Raw genomic sequence first — 15544 nt, 5'->3', positions numbered from 1 at the left:
TGGAGCGTAATCGAAGTGAGCTGGTTTCGCTTGCAGAGGAAACCGAGCCTTGCTTGGGTAAGTTAGATAACTTTGAAATAGCACGTGATCGATGATTAAATGAGCATGCGCAAATTAAGTCAACAATGTTTACGTTATCATAATGGATGCAAAATCACACACATTAAATCAACGAAACCGTGCAAGAGAAAACATTGTAGCAAAGGACCACTGTTAGTAGCCTACTGCACTGCAAATTGCAATGAAAGGTTGTTCTGAATTTCTATTCTAAACTTCGCTTTCATACACTACTAACTACCAATACAATAGGATTTAGAAAACTAACATGAAATTCAGTCGAACGACTTTTTTCTGGCTTTCTTTGCTGCAAAGTCTTTGTTGCCAAAGAAAAAATACAAGAACCATATTTTTATTTCACGTGAAGGGGGAGATATATTGATAAATGTGTTACTTTTTTTAGACAAAGGGGCCCAACTTTTCTTAATTTTTTTTCTTGAAAATTGTTTTCAGGAAAAATTTGTTATTTTATTTTATTTATTTCATTTTTAGGAAAAGTGGGGCCCTCTGTCTGCGGGGCCCCTGTGCTTTAGCACACCCTAGCACAATGGTTAATCCAGGCCTGGACATGAGACATGCTGAAGTCTTTCATTATCTATCGTAAGGTTTAAGCTTACTCGGTCATAAATTAAGCTTGGATTTTGGGCATGAAATCATTACCTTTCAAATGACCACACCAATAAAATTGTATTCAATATTTATTAGCCAGTGCTGTTTACAACTCGTAACTTCACTATTTTAGTCTTCACCAAACAAAATTTGTAGCGTTTGCTCGATGGAAGCTGCAACCACAGACAATAAATTCAATTTTTGGTCCACGCTTTTGGCCGGATGAACATTTCCACGCTCCTCAGTGAAGAATATTTCCTCCAAGTTCTCCAATGAATCGTAGTTGACCCGTGTGTGGGATGATCTTCATAAAATACATCAGGCAATATCGTGAAGTGATAAAACAATAGCTTATTTTATGGAGCTTTACTTGACAGTTTGGAATGCTTTAGAGGCTTTGAGCTGCTGAAGCAGGCCCGGTTACCAAAATTGAGTGTGAACTCCGATCGTTGTTGCCTGCAAATTATTTTATCCACTGGGTGCCGCTGAGCTGACAGATTCAGTGCCTTGCTTAATAGAACACTTCGAGAGTCAAATCAGCTCATTGCTTGATCTTGCATTTTCTTTATTCACAACGTCAGGCGCTTATCCAACTATCCTGGCCGAAGCCAGATGTGTTGCATAGTAAATCGAGTTTACTGAAGTAAAAATGTAACTGAAAATCGTTTTAAAAAGTCTGCCATTACTCTGAGTTTTTGACACAGTTATAAGGCTTCCTTAGGGAACATAAACAAACAAATCTTGGCTGTATAAGCGAGTTTTTGCTTTGGTGAAATGTAAAATGTAGATTTAGTCATTTATTTGACATTCATGCCATAAACAAATATTTTCACAAAATTTCCCAGTATCTCCGAATTAAATGTTTTTTCTGCTTTCACTGGTTAATAGCATGCGAGAAGTCCCACGAATTTACCTGAATAGGGCGCGTTCAAATTTGCTGACGTGCAATTTCGATGCCACCATCCGGACTTCATGATCTTTGCACAGTTGTTGACTTCATTCCAATCGTGGTCTGCATCTATCGTGGTAAACTACATCGTTCTTTCAAAAATTGAAAAGAAACAACTAAATCCTAAACTTTTTTTGAGCAACCTATAAAAGCTCATGAAAATGTAAATTCTGGATAACACCGTGTATTGTGTTCCATAACAGCTAGCACAAACAAAACTCACTCTCAAAGTGAAATCAGTTGAGCAACACTAAGCGGCGTGAGAACACTTTGTTCTGAAACTAATTTACAGAAATCCACGCTATGATTTCGAAATGAAAAATCCAGTGGAGTAGCCTACAGTAGCCTAAAGCAGTTTTGTGCTAGCCTATCACGGAGAAAGTTAACTAAAAGAGGACAGTAGACAGTACAGTATTTGGCACAAATAAAATAAACGTATGGAGTCGATCTTTTGCTTGCCCAAGAGCAAAGAAACGGTGTAGTCTTCTTTCAGTCACGTGGTTACGCTCTTGCCAATAACTTAGCCTACCTGCATTCCGTTTGATTCTTTTAAACTATCTCCTGAATTTTCGTAACTATATGAAGTAACTTGGAAGTCTGTAACTGAAAGTCGATAAGCCCTTTCTTCATCATCTACTTTGAAGTTGTTATAAACGGCGTAAGCTTTCGAATAGTGATAGCTTGGATAAAACCAATCCGTTAAAACGACCTAAATAAGAAAAGTGATCAAGTGAAACCGATATATCAGCAATCAACTTTTTTGTAGATGTGTTTTATTCATTTTACAAAAGCAAATCTGACTATCATAAGGCTACTTGGTGTGAACACACCGCTCCAATAACTCAATTGATAAACATCCTACCCTTTAAGCAAATGAACAGAAAATAAAGCAAAGGTGTTTTCATATTTTGCGCTTACTGTTTAGCATACAACTCATCAGTGCAGTTCAAGGACATCCCTTCATTCCGAGACATTTATTTGATGAAACAATTTCCTGGTAACATCATTTCACGTACACGCAGATACTCTATAGGCCTACATCGTTTTGTCCATTAGTCTACAGTGACCGGCTTGCATCTTTAGTTCAAAGCCTTCATATAGACTACAGCAGGCTGTGAAAACAATTTTTCAAAAGAAGCTATCCCTCAAACGCTCCGAAAACATAAATGCCCCTCAACTGTCAACATTAATTTTAAAAGGTAATAATGAATCGGCTAAGGCCTACCATAAGAGTTTGCGCCTCGGTTACACTTAAATGGTTCATCATTTTTAAACCAATCCAGTAACTTCCTCTTCCATTTCCGAAGGGAAACTCGTACTGGCTGTATGTCTTTGTGAAGTTTGTTCTTTTGTCCACTCTGTAAGTAGCAAAGTAGAACAGGCCTGTAGCCGTCGATGACCTAATACTGTTTGTGACTTTTTTGTTCTTTCTTATTTATTTACGAGACAGAGTTCATAACCTCACAATACTTTAAATTAAAGTTAGATGGTAAGTATGATAAAATTTTAGTTTTTCGGAAATTTGAATCTAACTATAAAAGGAAAATGCAAAAAATCACAATTCATATTGTAATGTAGATAAAACTATTTCTATTATGTAGGCTATAGGACAAAAACTTGTTTAGTTAAGGAAAACGAATAGACCAGCAGCAAAGCAGAAGACTGTTTTGGATTGATCTACACTCTATACAGTAAATTGCAATGCAACACAACTGAATATAAACAACACCAGATTCTGTGTTTTAACTGGTCACATATTTTACCTTCGTTGAATAGCTGTCCACCCACCACCTTCTGTTCTGAAATCACAATATACCCGTAGTGGTTTGAACACTCCACATTGTGTTATGGTATAGACTCCTGTCCTGCCCGCTTTTCCTGACCGGGCAAGATTTGCACAGTCACGGTCTCGAACTGCAAAACACATCACAGCTTTTAAAACTGGTTTATTTTTTGAGGTTCTACCCAAAACTAAGAAAGTAGGCTATGAAGCATTTGTACTCTACTGTCTACAGACCTGTCCAGCTCAAAAAAATGTACCGTATTATTCGGATAGCGCAGGGATGGGCAACGTGCGGCCCGCATGCGGCCCTTTTCCATTTTTTGTGGAGCCCTTCATCTTCTTCTAGCTATTTTCCCTCAAATAAGGCTATTTAAATTAAGGTTATTTTCATCTCGATTTACACAATTTCGAAGCTTAAGAAGTGATATGACCGTCTTTTCACTTCCCTGTACCTTTGAAATAACTTTGGCGCCCAGGAACGCGGGAAGTAGGGGTGTTCAAGGGGCTGAAGCCCCCCTATAGCTAATTCATCCACCTCTGAAATTTTCGATAATTGCTTTAGCCCCCCCTAGAAAATTCTGACAATTTAAGGTACATAACATATTTTCAGAATCGAATAGTAATTGCTACAATGAATCGAGTTCCTGTTACGTGTGGTCGCGCTCATCATTCTCAATAAAGAGTCGTCAATCACAGCGATCTATACCTCGCAGTAGCGGTACTAGTCACCCTCCCTAATAACACGGCTGTCCATCATTTATTGGACATCCTTCTGCAGTATTTACATTTTACGCTGTAGCCTACTTCTGAACATTACAATAATACATGATATTGCTTTTTCGTCTCGTTTTGTTCGTTTGTGCAATGAGAGGGACGTAGGCTACGTGCAAAGATATTCGGCTTGGTAAAACAAGCACGCAAGATGCGACTTTATTTTGTGATTAGCCTACCTGCAGCGGTGAAGTTTTTCAACCTGCAGAAGCCGTCGCAAGACAGCTCCAAAACAAGAAGATCTATGCTTCTTCAGCTTTGGAATCCATCACCATTTTCCGCAAACTAATCAAAAATCTCAGAAAAGATGTATCTGTTTCCAAGCATATGGAAGCAGCGAACGTCTTTGCGTCTGCCAATAACCTAAATACGCCAAATGATCCCAGAATGAGCAAAACTCCAGCAAGATTTCGAAACACAGAGGGATCGGATGCTTTGTCGTCTGCGGGAGAAGGAGCGTGAAAACGGCAATAGGCTACATCGAAGCCCTTGATTTGGTTCAAGCTGAGCTTGATCGAAGATTCGACCAGGCGGATCTGCTTACAGCAGCCAACAGAGAGAAGGTCCTTCTGAGCTGTGCAAACGGTGAGGAAAGATCTGATACTGAGATCAGCTTACCCGATGCCATCTGAAAAGGTCGCCTAAACAAGAAACTTAGGCTACCTTGCTCAGCGATGTTGTAAGTGGAAAAACGGCAAACTCCGTGCAAAAGGTTGCTGAGATACTATCACAACTAAACCCTCAAACACTAGATCTTTTCAAAGAAACGCGAAAATTCGTGGAGCTCTGCCTTTGCCTCTCGGTTTCATCTGCATCATCAGAACATTTTTCTGCTCTAAGACGCCTAAAAACGCGGTTGTGACGTTCAATGACACAAAAAAGACCTACCATACCATACTCATCTTGCGTTGATGCATGTCCACCAAAAATTTTGGACAATGTCGATGTCAAAGAACTCATGACACAGTTCATAGAGAAAACACTTGAGCAAAAAGCAACTTTCGGAAGCGTGTGAGAACTCATTTCTACAAACTGCCGTTTTCATAGCCTATCACTTTTAATTTTAATTTCCTGAACAGCTGTTTTGTTGTTGCTGTTCTTTATTTGTTACAATTTACAAGGTGTGTGTTTTGGCATCTACTTATACACAGGAGGGGGACCGAATGCTTACTACCAGTTTTAAATGTTCTTCTAGGTAAGGGGGGTGTGGGGGGCGAAGACCTCCAGAAGCTGACAACACTACGGCAGCTTCAGTCCCACCCCCTAAAGAAAAATAGTTCCCGCGTCACTGTTTGCGCGAGGATTATATTCTTGTACAAAATTACAATAACATAAACTCCATTGCTGGAAATATGAATTAGTGTTTATTATATTCTTGTACAAAATTACAATAACATAAACTCCATTGCTGGAAATATGAATTAGTGTTTATTTGATGTGCGGTCCTCATGTAAGCATTACATTTTCCTAACTGGCCCTTGTGTTAAAAAGGTTTCCCACCCCTGGAATAGCGTATCAAGATTAAACATTGAACAATAGGATACCTTATTGTAGACCTGCAAAATGTTTTTCACATTGGGATAGGAAAAAATCAAGCAGAGCCAATTAAAGCAAGTGATAGGCAAGTTACTACTGTCCAAAAAATCTTCTCAGCTTTTTCACCTTTAGTGGGATCTTTAAACTTTCGAAGGGCCTTACTCAAATTGCAAACTAAAAAAAGTAGCCTATAAGCATAAATACTGTATATTCTATTTGAATAGGAACCTTTCAAAGGTTCCACCAAAAGCAAAAACAGACTGCTCAGTTTTTTTTGGAAACTAGCCTACCCCAGTATGAAAACTTTTAGGTTGCGATGTCATGTGGTATGTGCTACCTGAGAAGCAAGGCGTTTCAGTGCATATTGGAGAAGAAGCATTCCATTTTCCTTTTCCGATACATCGTACGGGGGTATTTGAAGAAATCTTGTAGCCGTAGTCACAAGTAAAAACGCATCGGAAAATATGTTTGGAGAATCTCGTGGCTGTTGGATCTTGACATAGGAAATCAACAATTAGTTTCAGACTTGTCTTTCTCTATCAAAAATTTGAAGAGAAAAAGGCTACGCTATTATCATTCATAAATTACATTAGCTTTGTAACTTTATACATACAGAATTGGTGATAGGCTATCATGAAAAGCAACGCCAGCTCAAAGAAAAAACAGAAAACCGGAGTCTAGATCTAAGAGGCCAAGCATTAGCTCTACAGTTACACCCACTGCATTTTAAATGTTTCTTTTGGACGGGATCTGAAGCTATAGAGATACGATCAACTTCAGTTTCTGAGTTGTATATGACTAAAATGTGCCCAAACCAGCAACGTATAGTGTTAATCCTTTTGCGAATCTCGCGATTGTCCGCCCCGTTAGCTCAGTGGTTGCGCGCCCAACTCAAGAGCAAAGCGACGCTGGTTCGGCTCTCAGGGAATGCGCTTGAGCAACGTATTCTAGGACTGCTCTCCGTTCAGCAGCACTTAATGGATGGAATAATTTCCCAGCAACAACACTTCCGCAATCGGTAAACTTCACTTTGTCAATTTCGGTAACCGGCCCTACGTCAAAAGCCTTTGCAAGTATGCGAAACTATCAGGAATAACGTGTCAAGGCTTTGTCAATCCGAGGATAAAGATTCAAAACCAACCCATTTATTTTAAAAGTTTCTGTTCAGTGAATACTGAATATTATCTTCGTCATTGTTTTCGTGAGTCCTCTGCTATGTTGGAGTGTATCGCTTTCGTCGTGTAGATCAGAAAGAAACTGACTGAATTCAACTAATTATCCCAGACGGCCGTTTTATTTAAAGCAGATTTTCACCAGGTCAGATCACTATACCGGTGTGATGAGGGTCTGTATCAGACTTTGCTGCTGCCTGGGGTAGGCTACCACATCTAAATCATAATTTAAAAATGGTTAAAGGAAAAAACGTTTATCATTCCACAGCATGGCCGAGACTACTAGCCTACTGTAAAGTTTACATTTTTATTGAAGCAATGCCGATATGGTGCTCCACTTTTTGCTCCGCCCATGTGTTTAACGTTTAAAACTCACAACCGTGAGTTGTTTTTTGTGCGTAATCACCTGACACCACGTCACAAGTTGGATTTCCATGTTGAAGTGTTGGAAGAATGGGACATTTGCTGACAAAGTTTTCAAACGTGTTTGTTATGTCTTGCTTCAACGTATTAATGGTATCTGAAAAAGTAGAAACATCTTTTCATCATGGTCAGACTGCCTCCCAGAAGTATTGATTCAGGCAAAGAAAAAGTAGCGGCCATGAAATAGCCTATAGACTTTAGAAACGTTGTTTCACCAATAAATTTTCTGATTAAAATTTGTTTAATTAGCCTACTTTGAAAATGATACTTACCAAGACTGTCAAAAAGATTAATGATAGTTTGAGAACTTAACATATAGTATAATGCGGTATAGGCGACTGTTTACACGTTATACAACCTAAAGAAATCAAGTGTTAACAGTGACATATATTGTTTACTTAATATAGGTGTTTTTATCTTTCGTAGAACACCTATCCTTCAACTTAACTGAAATGACATTTAAAAATATGTCCATGACTTATTTGATTAGTCTGTCCGCACGGCTTTTCGTTCTTTGTTTTTTATTTTTTATTATAGTGGTAAAAAGTTTCCCAATCTGCTACAGAAAGTTTTTCAACTTAACTCTTTCTTTGTAACTCTTTCCACAACGCAAAAGCCAGGGCGCCATTTATGAGAAGTGAAGTCAGCACAATTATGAAAATAACATTGCGGAACTTTCTATTTTCTTTGAATTTTTGTCGAAGCACTTTTTCTGTAGGATTAATCGAGGCGTTATTTTCGTCAGAAAGATTCTGAAATATGCAGCAAAAAACATCAAGCAAATATATATTTATTTCTGTGATATTTATCAATAAAACTGGGCTTATTTCATTTTCTTCTTCTATAGTATAGCTTTCCCAACTGTTTCAAACAGCAACAAAATTGGGGGCTAAGTAATTAACTTAGATTAAGTTTGAAGGCTTAACTAAGGCTACGACCATTGAATGAGTAGGCTATCACATTTGTCGCAACTTAAATTCAAACTTCAGTTTCCGAAGTCGTAAAGTTGTTGCACGCGACAAATCACATGCTAAGCTTCTTCAAATCATTCAAGTCGTTAGAGGTTTATAATGACAAATGCATTTTAGAGCTTTCTGCTTTGAAAGAAAACTCCAGTTTTTCATTTTGCTAAAAATAGGTTAAACTATAATTTGTATCATTGCGTGTTAGATCTTTTCTGTTGTATCGATTGTGTCAAATGCGTAACAAAAGCTCATTTCTCTTAACTTAAGCTGAAAATAACTGTAGCCTATGTACTTTCAATCTTGTTTGCTTTGAAACCAAACACCAAGGTCTAAACGTAACGAGATAAAGATACCCTAGCATGCAGGTGCCGACTGTCGCATTTTTGGCATGGTTGCTAGGAAAACAATCAAGCTGGCTTGTAGTTGAACACGATATTCATCATATTATAGATGCTTGACTACTCCAGTGATTACATACGGGAGTTCCACGAGTGAATATCTAATTACTCCAACTTCCGACATAAAGAGTGAGAAAGTTCTTTTTCTACATGCATCCAGTGTAAACATCCGATAAGCCGATGATTATACATTATTATCCAACAAATAATTTTTTTCACATTGATTAAAAATTTTGAGACGTTGAATCGATGTTTGAAATAATTGGTTGGGTGATTTGATTTTTATTAAAAGGAAGAATTCACCTGGTTATTTGGATCTTCGGTATCTTTTGTTTCAAATGTTTTTTCAGTGATCAACGTTGAATCGCTGGCTGAAGATTCAGTCTTGGTGCTTTCTGAAATCAAATTACTGATGAAAAAACGCACCACAAAAAGCAACGCCTTCTGCGTTTAAGATTCGCATGCATTTTATTTATTTTTTTGAGGAAAACAGAAAACCAACGTTATAATTTCGAAATGAAAGACAAAACAAATTTGTCAAAATTAAAGAAAGTTATTGTTTTAAAAACTTTTTAGCATACAAGCTACTCAATGTAATCGAATCTCATTGCAGCTAAGCCAAGTGGGTCATACAAAAGTTAAAGCGACCGGTCCCGAGAAAGGTTGGAAACTGTTGTAGCTGACAAAAAATCAGACTAGGCTCCGAAATACAGACCGTCGGAATGATTAATTCAAGCGGGTAATTCCAGTTTGCTTGGGTCAGTAGTCGCCGAGTTGTATTGTAAACTGCCTATAACTAGCTTTGCACACAACAAAACAACAAAAGCATATACTCTAGCTTTGAAGCAGGCGAAACTCTTGTAACTTAGATGTTAGCTGCTAGTTGTATTTTTTTTGGTTTTTTTCTGTCACAGTCAATTTCCTGGCTATGAATTAATTATATATCACAACAAAAACAGATCTTCCTAAACCGCAGCTTAGACAAAAAGGCTACACTAACGAATGAAGTAGGCGATTACTTGTGTAAGAAAGCCATGATTGGCAATAAAAAATATACATATCAAGTTCAATAGGGGGTTTTGATCCCCCAAACCTTCTTGCGTGCGTCACTGGTTCATATAAAAGTAATAAACGCTTTTTTACTTTTATATGGTAACAACTTTACTAAATAGGTTATTTCTTTTTAACTCGAAGAGTACAGTATAAAGGTTACCTATTTCCAATAAGCTGCTTGTTGCAGGGGCAAGTTCTTTGGTGACAAGTACCATGTACATCAGTACTTCTTCTATACAGGCACCTTGTGATTTTTTGGCATGTCTTTTGAGTTCTGGAGCTTTCGGAGAGACCTGCAAAGACATGGGACATCTACAACGTCATCTTATTATAATAATAACTTTTGGGGAAGAGATTATCTTCTTGGAGCAATGTATAAAACTGTTTATTGAATAAAGATGCTTGAATTTAATAGTTACATCAGACAATTTTATTGCATTAAAAAAAATAATGATCATTCAATGAGGTTACATTAAAAAATATTTCCATTCATGCCAAAGTATGAATGGAAATAAATTGAACGCTTTTAACGTCAAAGTTCTTCTTACCATAAAAGCTGTCCTCACTCTAAATCTCGTCGAGCTCAGAAAACAATCCATATAGAGTTTTTTTTTTTTCATTTCAGTAGGTTTACATAACTGCTCAGTGTTGCAACTGACATGGAGCATTCTTTTTGTGGCATGAATACCATTTATCGAATAAAAAAATGTTACAAATTGTTTTATCGAAATATTCGGGTGGTAAGAGAAAATAACTTTTTCTTGTGGTTTTGTGTAAGCATGTATTGATTTGAAGTCTGTAGATAATCAAGTTAAGGATATAAAAAAGTATAATATGCTACTCATTTTTTTTACAAGATGTAGGCCTATAAATTACCATTTGTATAACCTAATAACATTTTATAAAATCTAAATTTGCTTCGTCATGGGTTGTGCCGCAATAGATTAAAAAGTTTAACACTTTTAATACATATAAACTAGCAAAGAAAAAAATGCTGCAAATATAAATCATATGACAGTTTTCATTGAAGGGTTATCGGAAATAAAAGCGTTACCTGAATCGAAGCATCTGCCCATTTTATGTCCAGCATTTTCAAAACGGTTTCTCGCTGTGCCTTTTCTAAGGTAGCGACTAAGACATTGGCTTTTCTCAAGTGTCTTTTGATACTCGATATAACCTTTAGAAAAACGTCGCTGCATTTTTCCAAGTTGACGACAAAATGATTGGCGTTGGAAACTAAATTACGGAGTTGATGAAACTCTGGAAATCCAGGAACCACGACTTCCCCCAAAGCATTTCTGAATTTTTTCTCCTCAATTTCATCCCTGTCTGAAAGGTAAAACAAGAATTAAAGATGAAATATGTTGCACAGACTACTTATTTTAAATGAACAAGTTTGAACTGTTAAGAGGGCGAAGTTTAATGTTTAGCAGAGAGTTTAAGTTGAAAATGCTGAGCGTAGATCCATTCCTCTTCCTGCAATTCCAAATTTGGAGGGTTGATTTTGAAGGTTTGTCATGTATTTTTATAAGCAGAATTTTAAAAATCATGTTGCAAGCTGCTTTTGCATCCCTGGCCATTTAATAAAGCACGTTCATAACAAACACAATCATGTTATTGGTCACGTCGTGATCACTTATGCGAAGGACTTGCCTTGAGTTTGTTTTTGTACATCGTGATCGACTGCGATTTTTTTAAAGTTGTAGGCTATCATGTTTGTGATATGAAGACACTAATAACAGAATTATCTATATTTATTTCTTCTTCTTCTTCTTCTTCTTCTTCTTCTTCTTCTTCTTCTTCTTCTTCTTTTTTTTCTTCTTCTTCTTCGTCTTCTTCTTTGACCCCCTTATGAACTCCCTTCATTTTGATCTGTCTTTTATTTTTATTTATAAGCCCAACATGTTTTTCAACCGCGTAACTTTCTTGATATGTTTCACAGTATTTCAGTTTTGTCGTCCTTTCACTACTTTGTACACAACTGCGGAACACAGGCAGTATTCTATCCAAAGCCTTTGACGTGACCAGACCAGGCTCGAACCCAAGCCTACCAGAAACAGAGGGACTGAGTATTTGGCTATTAAATCGATTGAGTTTATAACCAGAAGAACTGTTACACAAGCCTGCAGCAAACAAAAGCTTTATCACCACACCAAAACATGTTTCAATCTGCGTGGAGCTATGCTTGTCTCGTTAGCCTATGATTTTTTTTTTCATTCGCGCAACGCTCAGAGTTCAAGATGGATACCACTACATCTTGCAGGTTTACAAATTGTCCATATGGAATGGATTTGTTTCCTGTCTCATCATTAGTGCGTCCGCTCCGGGAGCCGTCCACACACCCAAACACTCAGCAGGCACACCATACTTACATGGAAGATACCTACCAGGGAGGCGAGGGACTCACTACGACCGAAGGGACCCACCGCGGTAGATGGTATTCTGTGGATGTAAATGTTTGGTTAGTGGCTGCCTCAAGCTGATCTGCCTGTCTCAACTTTCCTCTTGCTGATCTTGGAGCAGTCTAGGAGATGGCGGGTCAAGCTCAAGAACTAGCGCATTTTGGTAGAGAATTAATTTTAATTTTATTTGAAATTGTTTGTGTGTGTGTATCTTCTTGTTGCCCGCTTGAAGAAGGGCACCTGCTTGTGGGAGACGGGCCACTGCAGTCTGACACCTCATTTGGCGGAGATGCCAGAGAGGAGCGGCCAGAGGGAGGGTAGCTTTCGCTGACCCCAGAGTCGTCTTGGAATGGGCCGCTGCAATCCTGTCATCCCAGGGCGAGTGGAACAACGGAGAGGGACGGTTAAAGATCTCCCGCTGCAATCACTCTTCCGGCATCAGGCCGTTGCAGATGAGTGAGAGGGACGGGTTAAAGGTGGGTTGTTACGCCCTTGGCTGTCTAAACTTCTTCAAAGATGATCTACGACCGTACTGTGCTAGTGAAACCCACCGCTGCAATCAGTTATCCCTACCACCGAGGACGACTGAGAGGGTGGTTGAAGAGTGGATCTCGACTGGTTCTTCTTTCTTCTGACCGTAGGAGGAGGTTTGGAAGGATTAGAAATGTCAGATGACAAAGGAATGTTATGCTTTTGTGTTATGTCTTTCGTTTTTGTCATGATGACCCACAGGGCTTGAATGGTGGACCGTTTTGTGTCCTGTATATATGTGTCGCCTATGTCCAGAGATATCTTCTTTTGGATGATGGTGTGCTTGGCGATATTCATCATGGTCAAAAGGATCAGGTTGTTCTTTTGTCCTCCAGGGAGTTGGTTGTAAAGGATCATGAGCCTATGAGCAACGAGGGGCGTACAATTGATTGACTGCCACACGCAATGCAATCTTTTTTCAATTCCACTTTATTCTTGAGTATTGCCGATCACAGCTCAATCGGTTAATTTAAATATAACCAAATCTCTTATTTGTGGCGCAGGTTACCTGCATTGTAACCTACTGTCCTTCACGACCATAAGAAAAGTTATGTGCATAGATGCGTCAACTTGAAGCTGAAACTGTTCAACTATTACCATAATTGTTTACTTGTAACTAATGAAAACGTGAGTGTCAGAGGCTGAGAACGACAACTAAATTTAACAAATCGCTAGAAAACAAAACTTCCAAGAAAAACACTATTAATAGCTTAATACCTATAACTGTTTTAGAAATTAAAACTAAGATTAATTTACATTTTTATCAACCATCTCTTAATCACCAATGATGCAATTAAAAATGTCTAAACAACCTATCAAAAAAAAAGTAAGTCACACGTTTATGTAATGAAAGGCAATTCAAGGCACGAAATAGAATTTGTGACTGTCTATCACGCAATCTTGGGATCAGGTTGTCGTTTTTGACAATTTTTAAGCATTTAATAGTGTTTTTTATTTATCATCAATGCAAGCTTGGGTGTGGCTCTGTCAAATGTATTATGTAGATGTCTCATGCAAAAGAAAAGTGCTCAGTTGATTATTATTCACTAGCTCTTACGCCTTCCAAAAAGCGTGTTTCGTTGTTTCGCTTATCTGAAGACGAAATATTACAGCTTTGTGGAAGGATGTAACTCAAGATAAAAAGGTTTCAATTTAAAGATAAATCACAATAGTTAAATCACAATAAATCACAAGTTTAAACGGCGTTGAAGAATTTGCATTGTGATGGGGGTATCAGCAAGTGAATATCATCATAATAATAATGGAATAAGGTCAATGTAGAGTTTGTAGACTCCGTTGTTTTCAACTTTTTTCTTGTTCCTTTCAAAAAAATAATAAGCTTACAAACCTTAAATTGTAAGAGGAGTGCCACTGAGTGAACATTTTTTATAACTAGCTTAGTAAATATCGGCGATGTAGTGCTGCAATTTTGGTATTTGTGTCAAAAATCAATGCATTTACCGACTCCCACGGAGTGCATGGTCAATGTAAGTTAGGAACCACTGCCTACACATTTATCACTAATAATATCATCTTTACCAAAGTGATTTCTTTTATCTAATCTATTTCCTGAGTAATTAAAGATGAACCACGCGGGCCTCGCAAAAATGTTATCTCGACGTCGAAACCGCACGATTGATTCATTCTGTGGTCTGCTACAAACTTACCTTTGTTTATGTGCGGATGGCGGCTGTCTTCGTGAGGCATACTTGTTTCAGACTTGATCTTTGAAGCATCCACTGAAGTATTTCTGATTGAAACTGTCTGATTAGACCACTTTGTAATCTGCAAATTCGACTCAGTCGTGTATAGGTCATGTTAAGTTGTTCGTTGTAATAAATACAAAATTTAATTGAGTGTTTCACATATAGATTATGTTGACATTAGCCCAGTCTGGTTTACACTGAGTTACATACTGAAATATGCCAAAACAAAACATCACATCGCTGCCGCGCAGTTGCGTAAACAAAAGGGCATTAGGCTGTATTTTTTTGTAGTCTTTTTCAAACTTTTCTTGCTCATTTGATCACAGTAGGCCTATATGAACCTAACGGACTGCACAGTGGCAGAGGTGGTTTTAACCAGTAGCAGATGATAAGTTATGTGCCCCTCAAAAACTGATAAAAAACTCTTCAGTCAAATACATCATGATAAAAGAATTAACGTATCAGCTGATAGATGTAGCCTATGACATGGTGCTTTGTATTATGGACGAAAGTGGAGATATTTTGGATGAATTTTCAACGTTTTACTTTTGCATGAAAACTATCATATGCACAGACACAGGATACGTTTGCGCTGATTGCGTTACAAAATTATTGCAAAAAATGGCAAAGCTGAAATTACTGCAGTGTTCCTGATAAATTTCACATACCGTACAAATCTATACAGATATGCTAAGTTTTGAAGTGTTTTAAATTTAAGTTCATTTCTAAACCAAAGCTTTTACATTAAAACTCTACAACCAAAGTTTGATGTGGGGATTATGGTCAAATACAAAAACGAGAGTTGCAAACAAAAAACATTATTGGAGTCAAAGACAAAGAAGAAATGTATTAAAATCTAACTAACCCTTCCAACCCCTGTTGAAACCATTGATTTTCGGACTTTAACTTTTACATTGTAAATCTCTCTCACACTTTTTGTTTCAATTCAGCTTTGATATTCCTTAATCTTTTTTTAGATCCGCTACTGCTACCATGTGTTGTATATATATTTTTTAAATAACAACAAAACAGGCGGCCTAGTGCTCCAGATCAATAAAACATTTTAGCCTTGTTACAGAACACCTAATTTTGCTTTTACTGATATTATTAGCACTAACCTTTTCAAGCGATTGCAAAAGAAATTTCTGAAGTTGCTTTACCTTATGCTTGTTTGCAATTTATGTTTTTT

At 37.6% G+C, this 15544-nt stretch overlaps 1 protein-coding gene across 3 annotated transcripts; it reads right to left on the bottom strand.

Moving 5' to 3' along the window:
• Positions 1-766: 766 nt before the first annotated feature.
• LOC145783473 (uncharacterized) lies at positions 767-15544 on the bottom strand. 3 transcript variants are annotated; one of them, XM_082595358.1, is made up of 13 exons: positions 15474-15544; positions 14317-14434; positions 10771-11045; positions 9877-10009; positions 8967-9058; positions 7884-8052; positions 7284-7397; positions 6043-6198; positions 3379-3529; positions 2841-2973; positions 2145-2324; positions 1580-1697; positions 767-970 (listed from the first exon to the last, which is right to left on the bottom strand). In XM_082595358.1, exons 2-13 carry the CDS (start codon positions 14354-14356, stop codon positions 861-863), a joined length of 1671 nt encoding a protein of 556 aa, XP_082451484.1. In that variant the 5' UTR covers positions 14357-14434; positions 15474-15544; the 3' UTR covers positions 767-860. The 3 variants fall into 3 exon arrangements, 2 of the variants coding, with proteins under 2 accessions (XP_082451484.1, XP_082451483.1); XM_082595357.1 differs by lacking the exon at positions 15474-15544 and adding an exon at positions 11366-12158 and having other exon boundaries at positions 10771-11041; positions 14317-14432; XR_014290927.1 differs by lacking the exon at positions 15474-15544 and adding an exon at positions 11366-12158 and having other exon boundaries at positions 835-970; positions 1580-1684; positions 10771-11041; positions 14317-14432.

Source organism: Aplidium turbinatum, chromosome 14 (genome assembly GCF_918807975.1).
Source record: "Aplidium turbinatum chromosome 14, kaAplTurb1.1, whole genome shotgun sequence".
Lineage (NCBI taxonomy): Eukaryota > Metazoa > Chordata > Ascidiacea > Aplousobranchia > Polyclinidae > Aplidium > Aplidium turbinatum.
The sequence above is the reverse complement of the archived record's forward strand: the minus strand, read 5'-3'. Positions and strand labels throughout refer to the sequence as shown.

Coding starts and splice junctions, on each gene's coding strand:
- LOC145783473 (XM_082595357.1), bottom strand. CDS start 11,430: ATGATAGCCTACAACTTTAAAAAAATCGCAGTCGATCACGATGTACAA. Junction 6,199..7,283: donor AACTTGTGACGTGGTGTCAG/GTGATTACGCAC, acceptor TCCTATGTCAAG/ATCCAACAGCCACGAGATTC. Junction 3,530..6,042: donor TGAAACGCCTTGCTTCTCAG/GTAGCACATACC, acceptor TGTGTTTTGCAG/TTCGAGACCGTGACTGTGCA.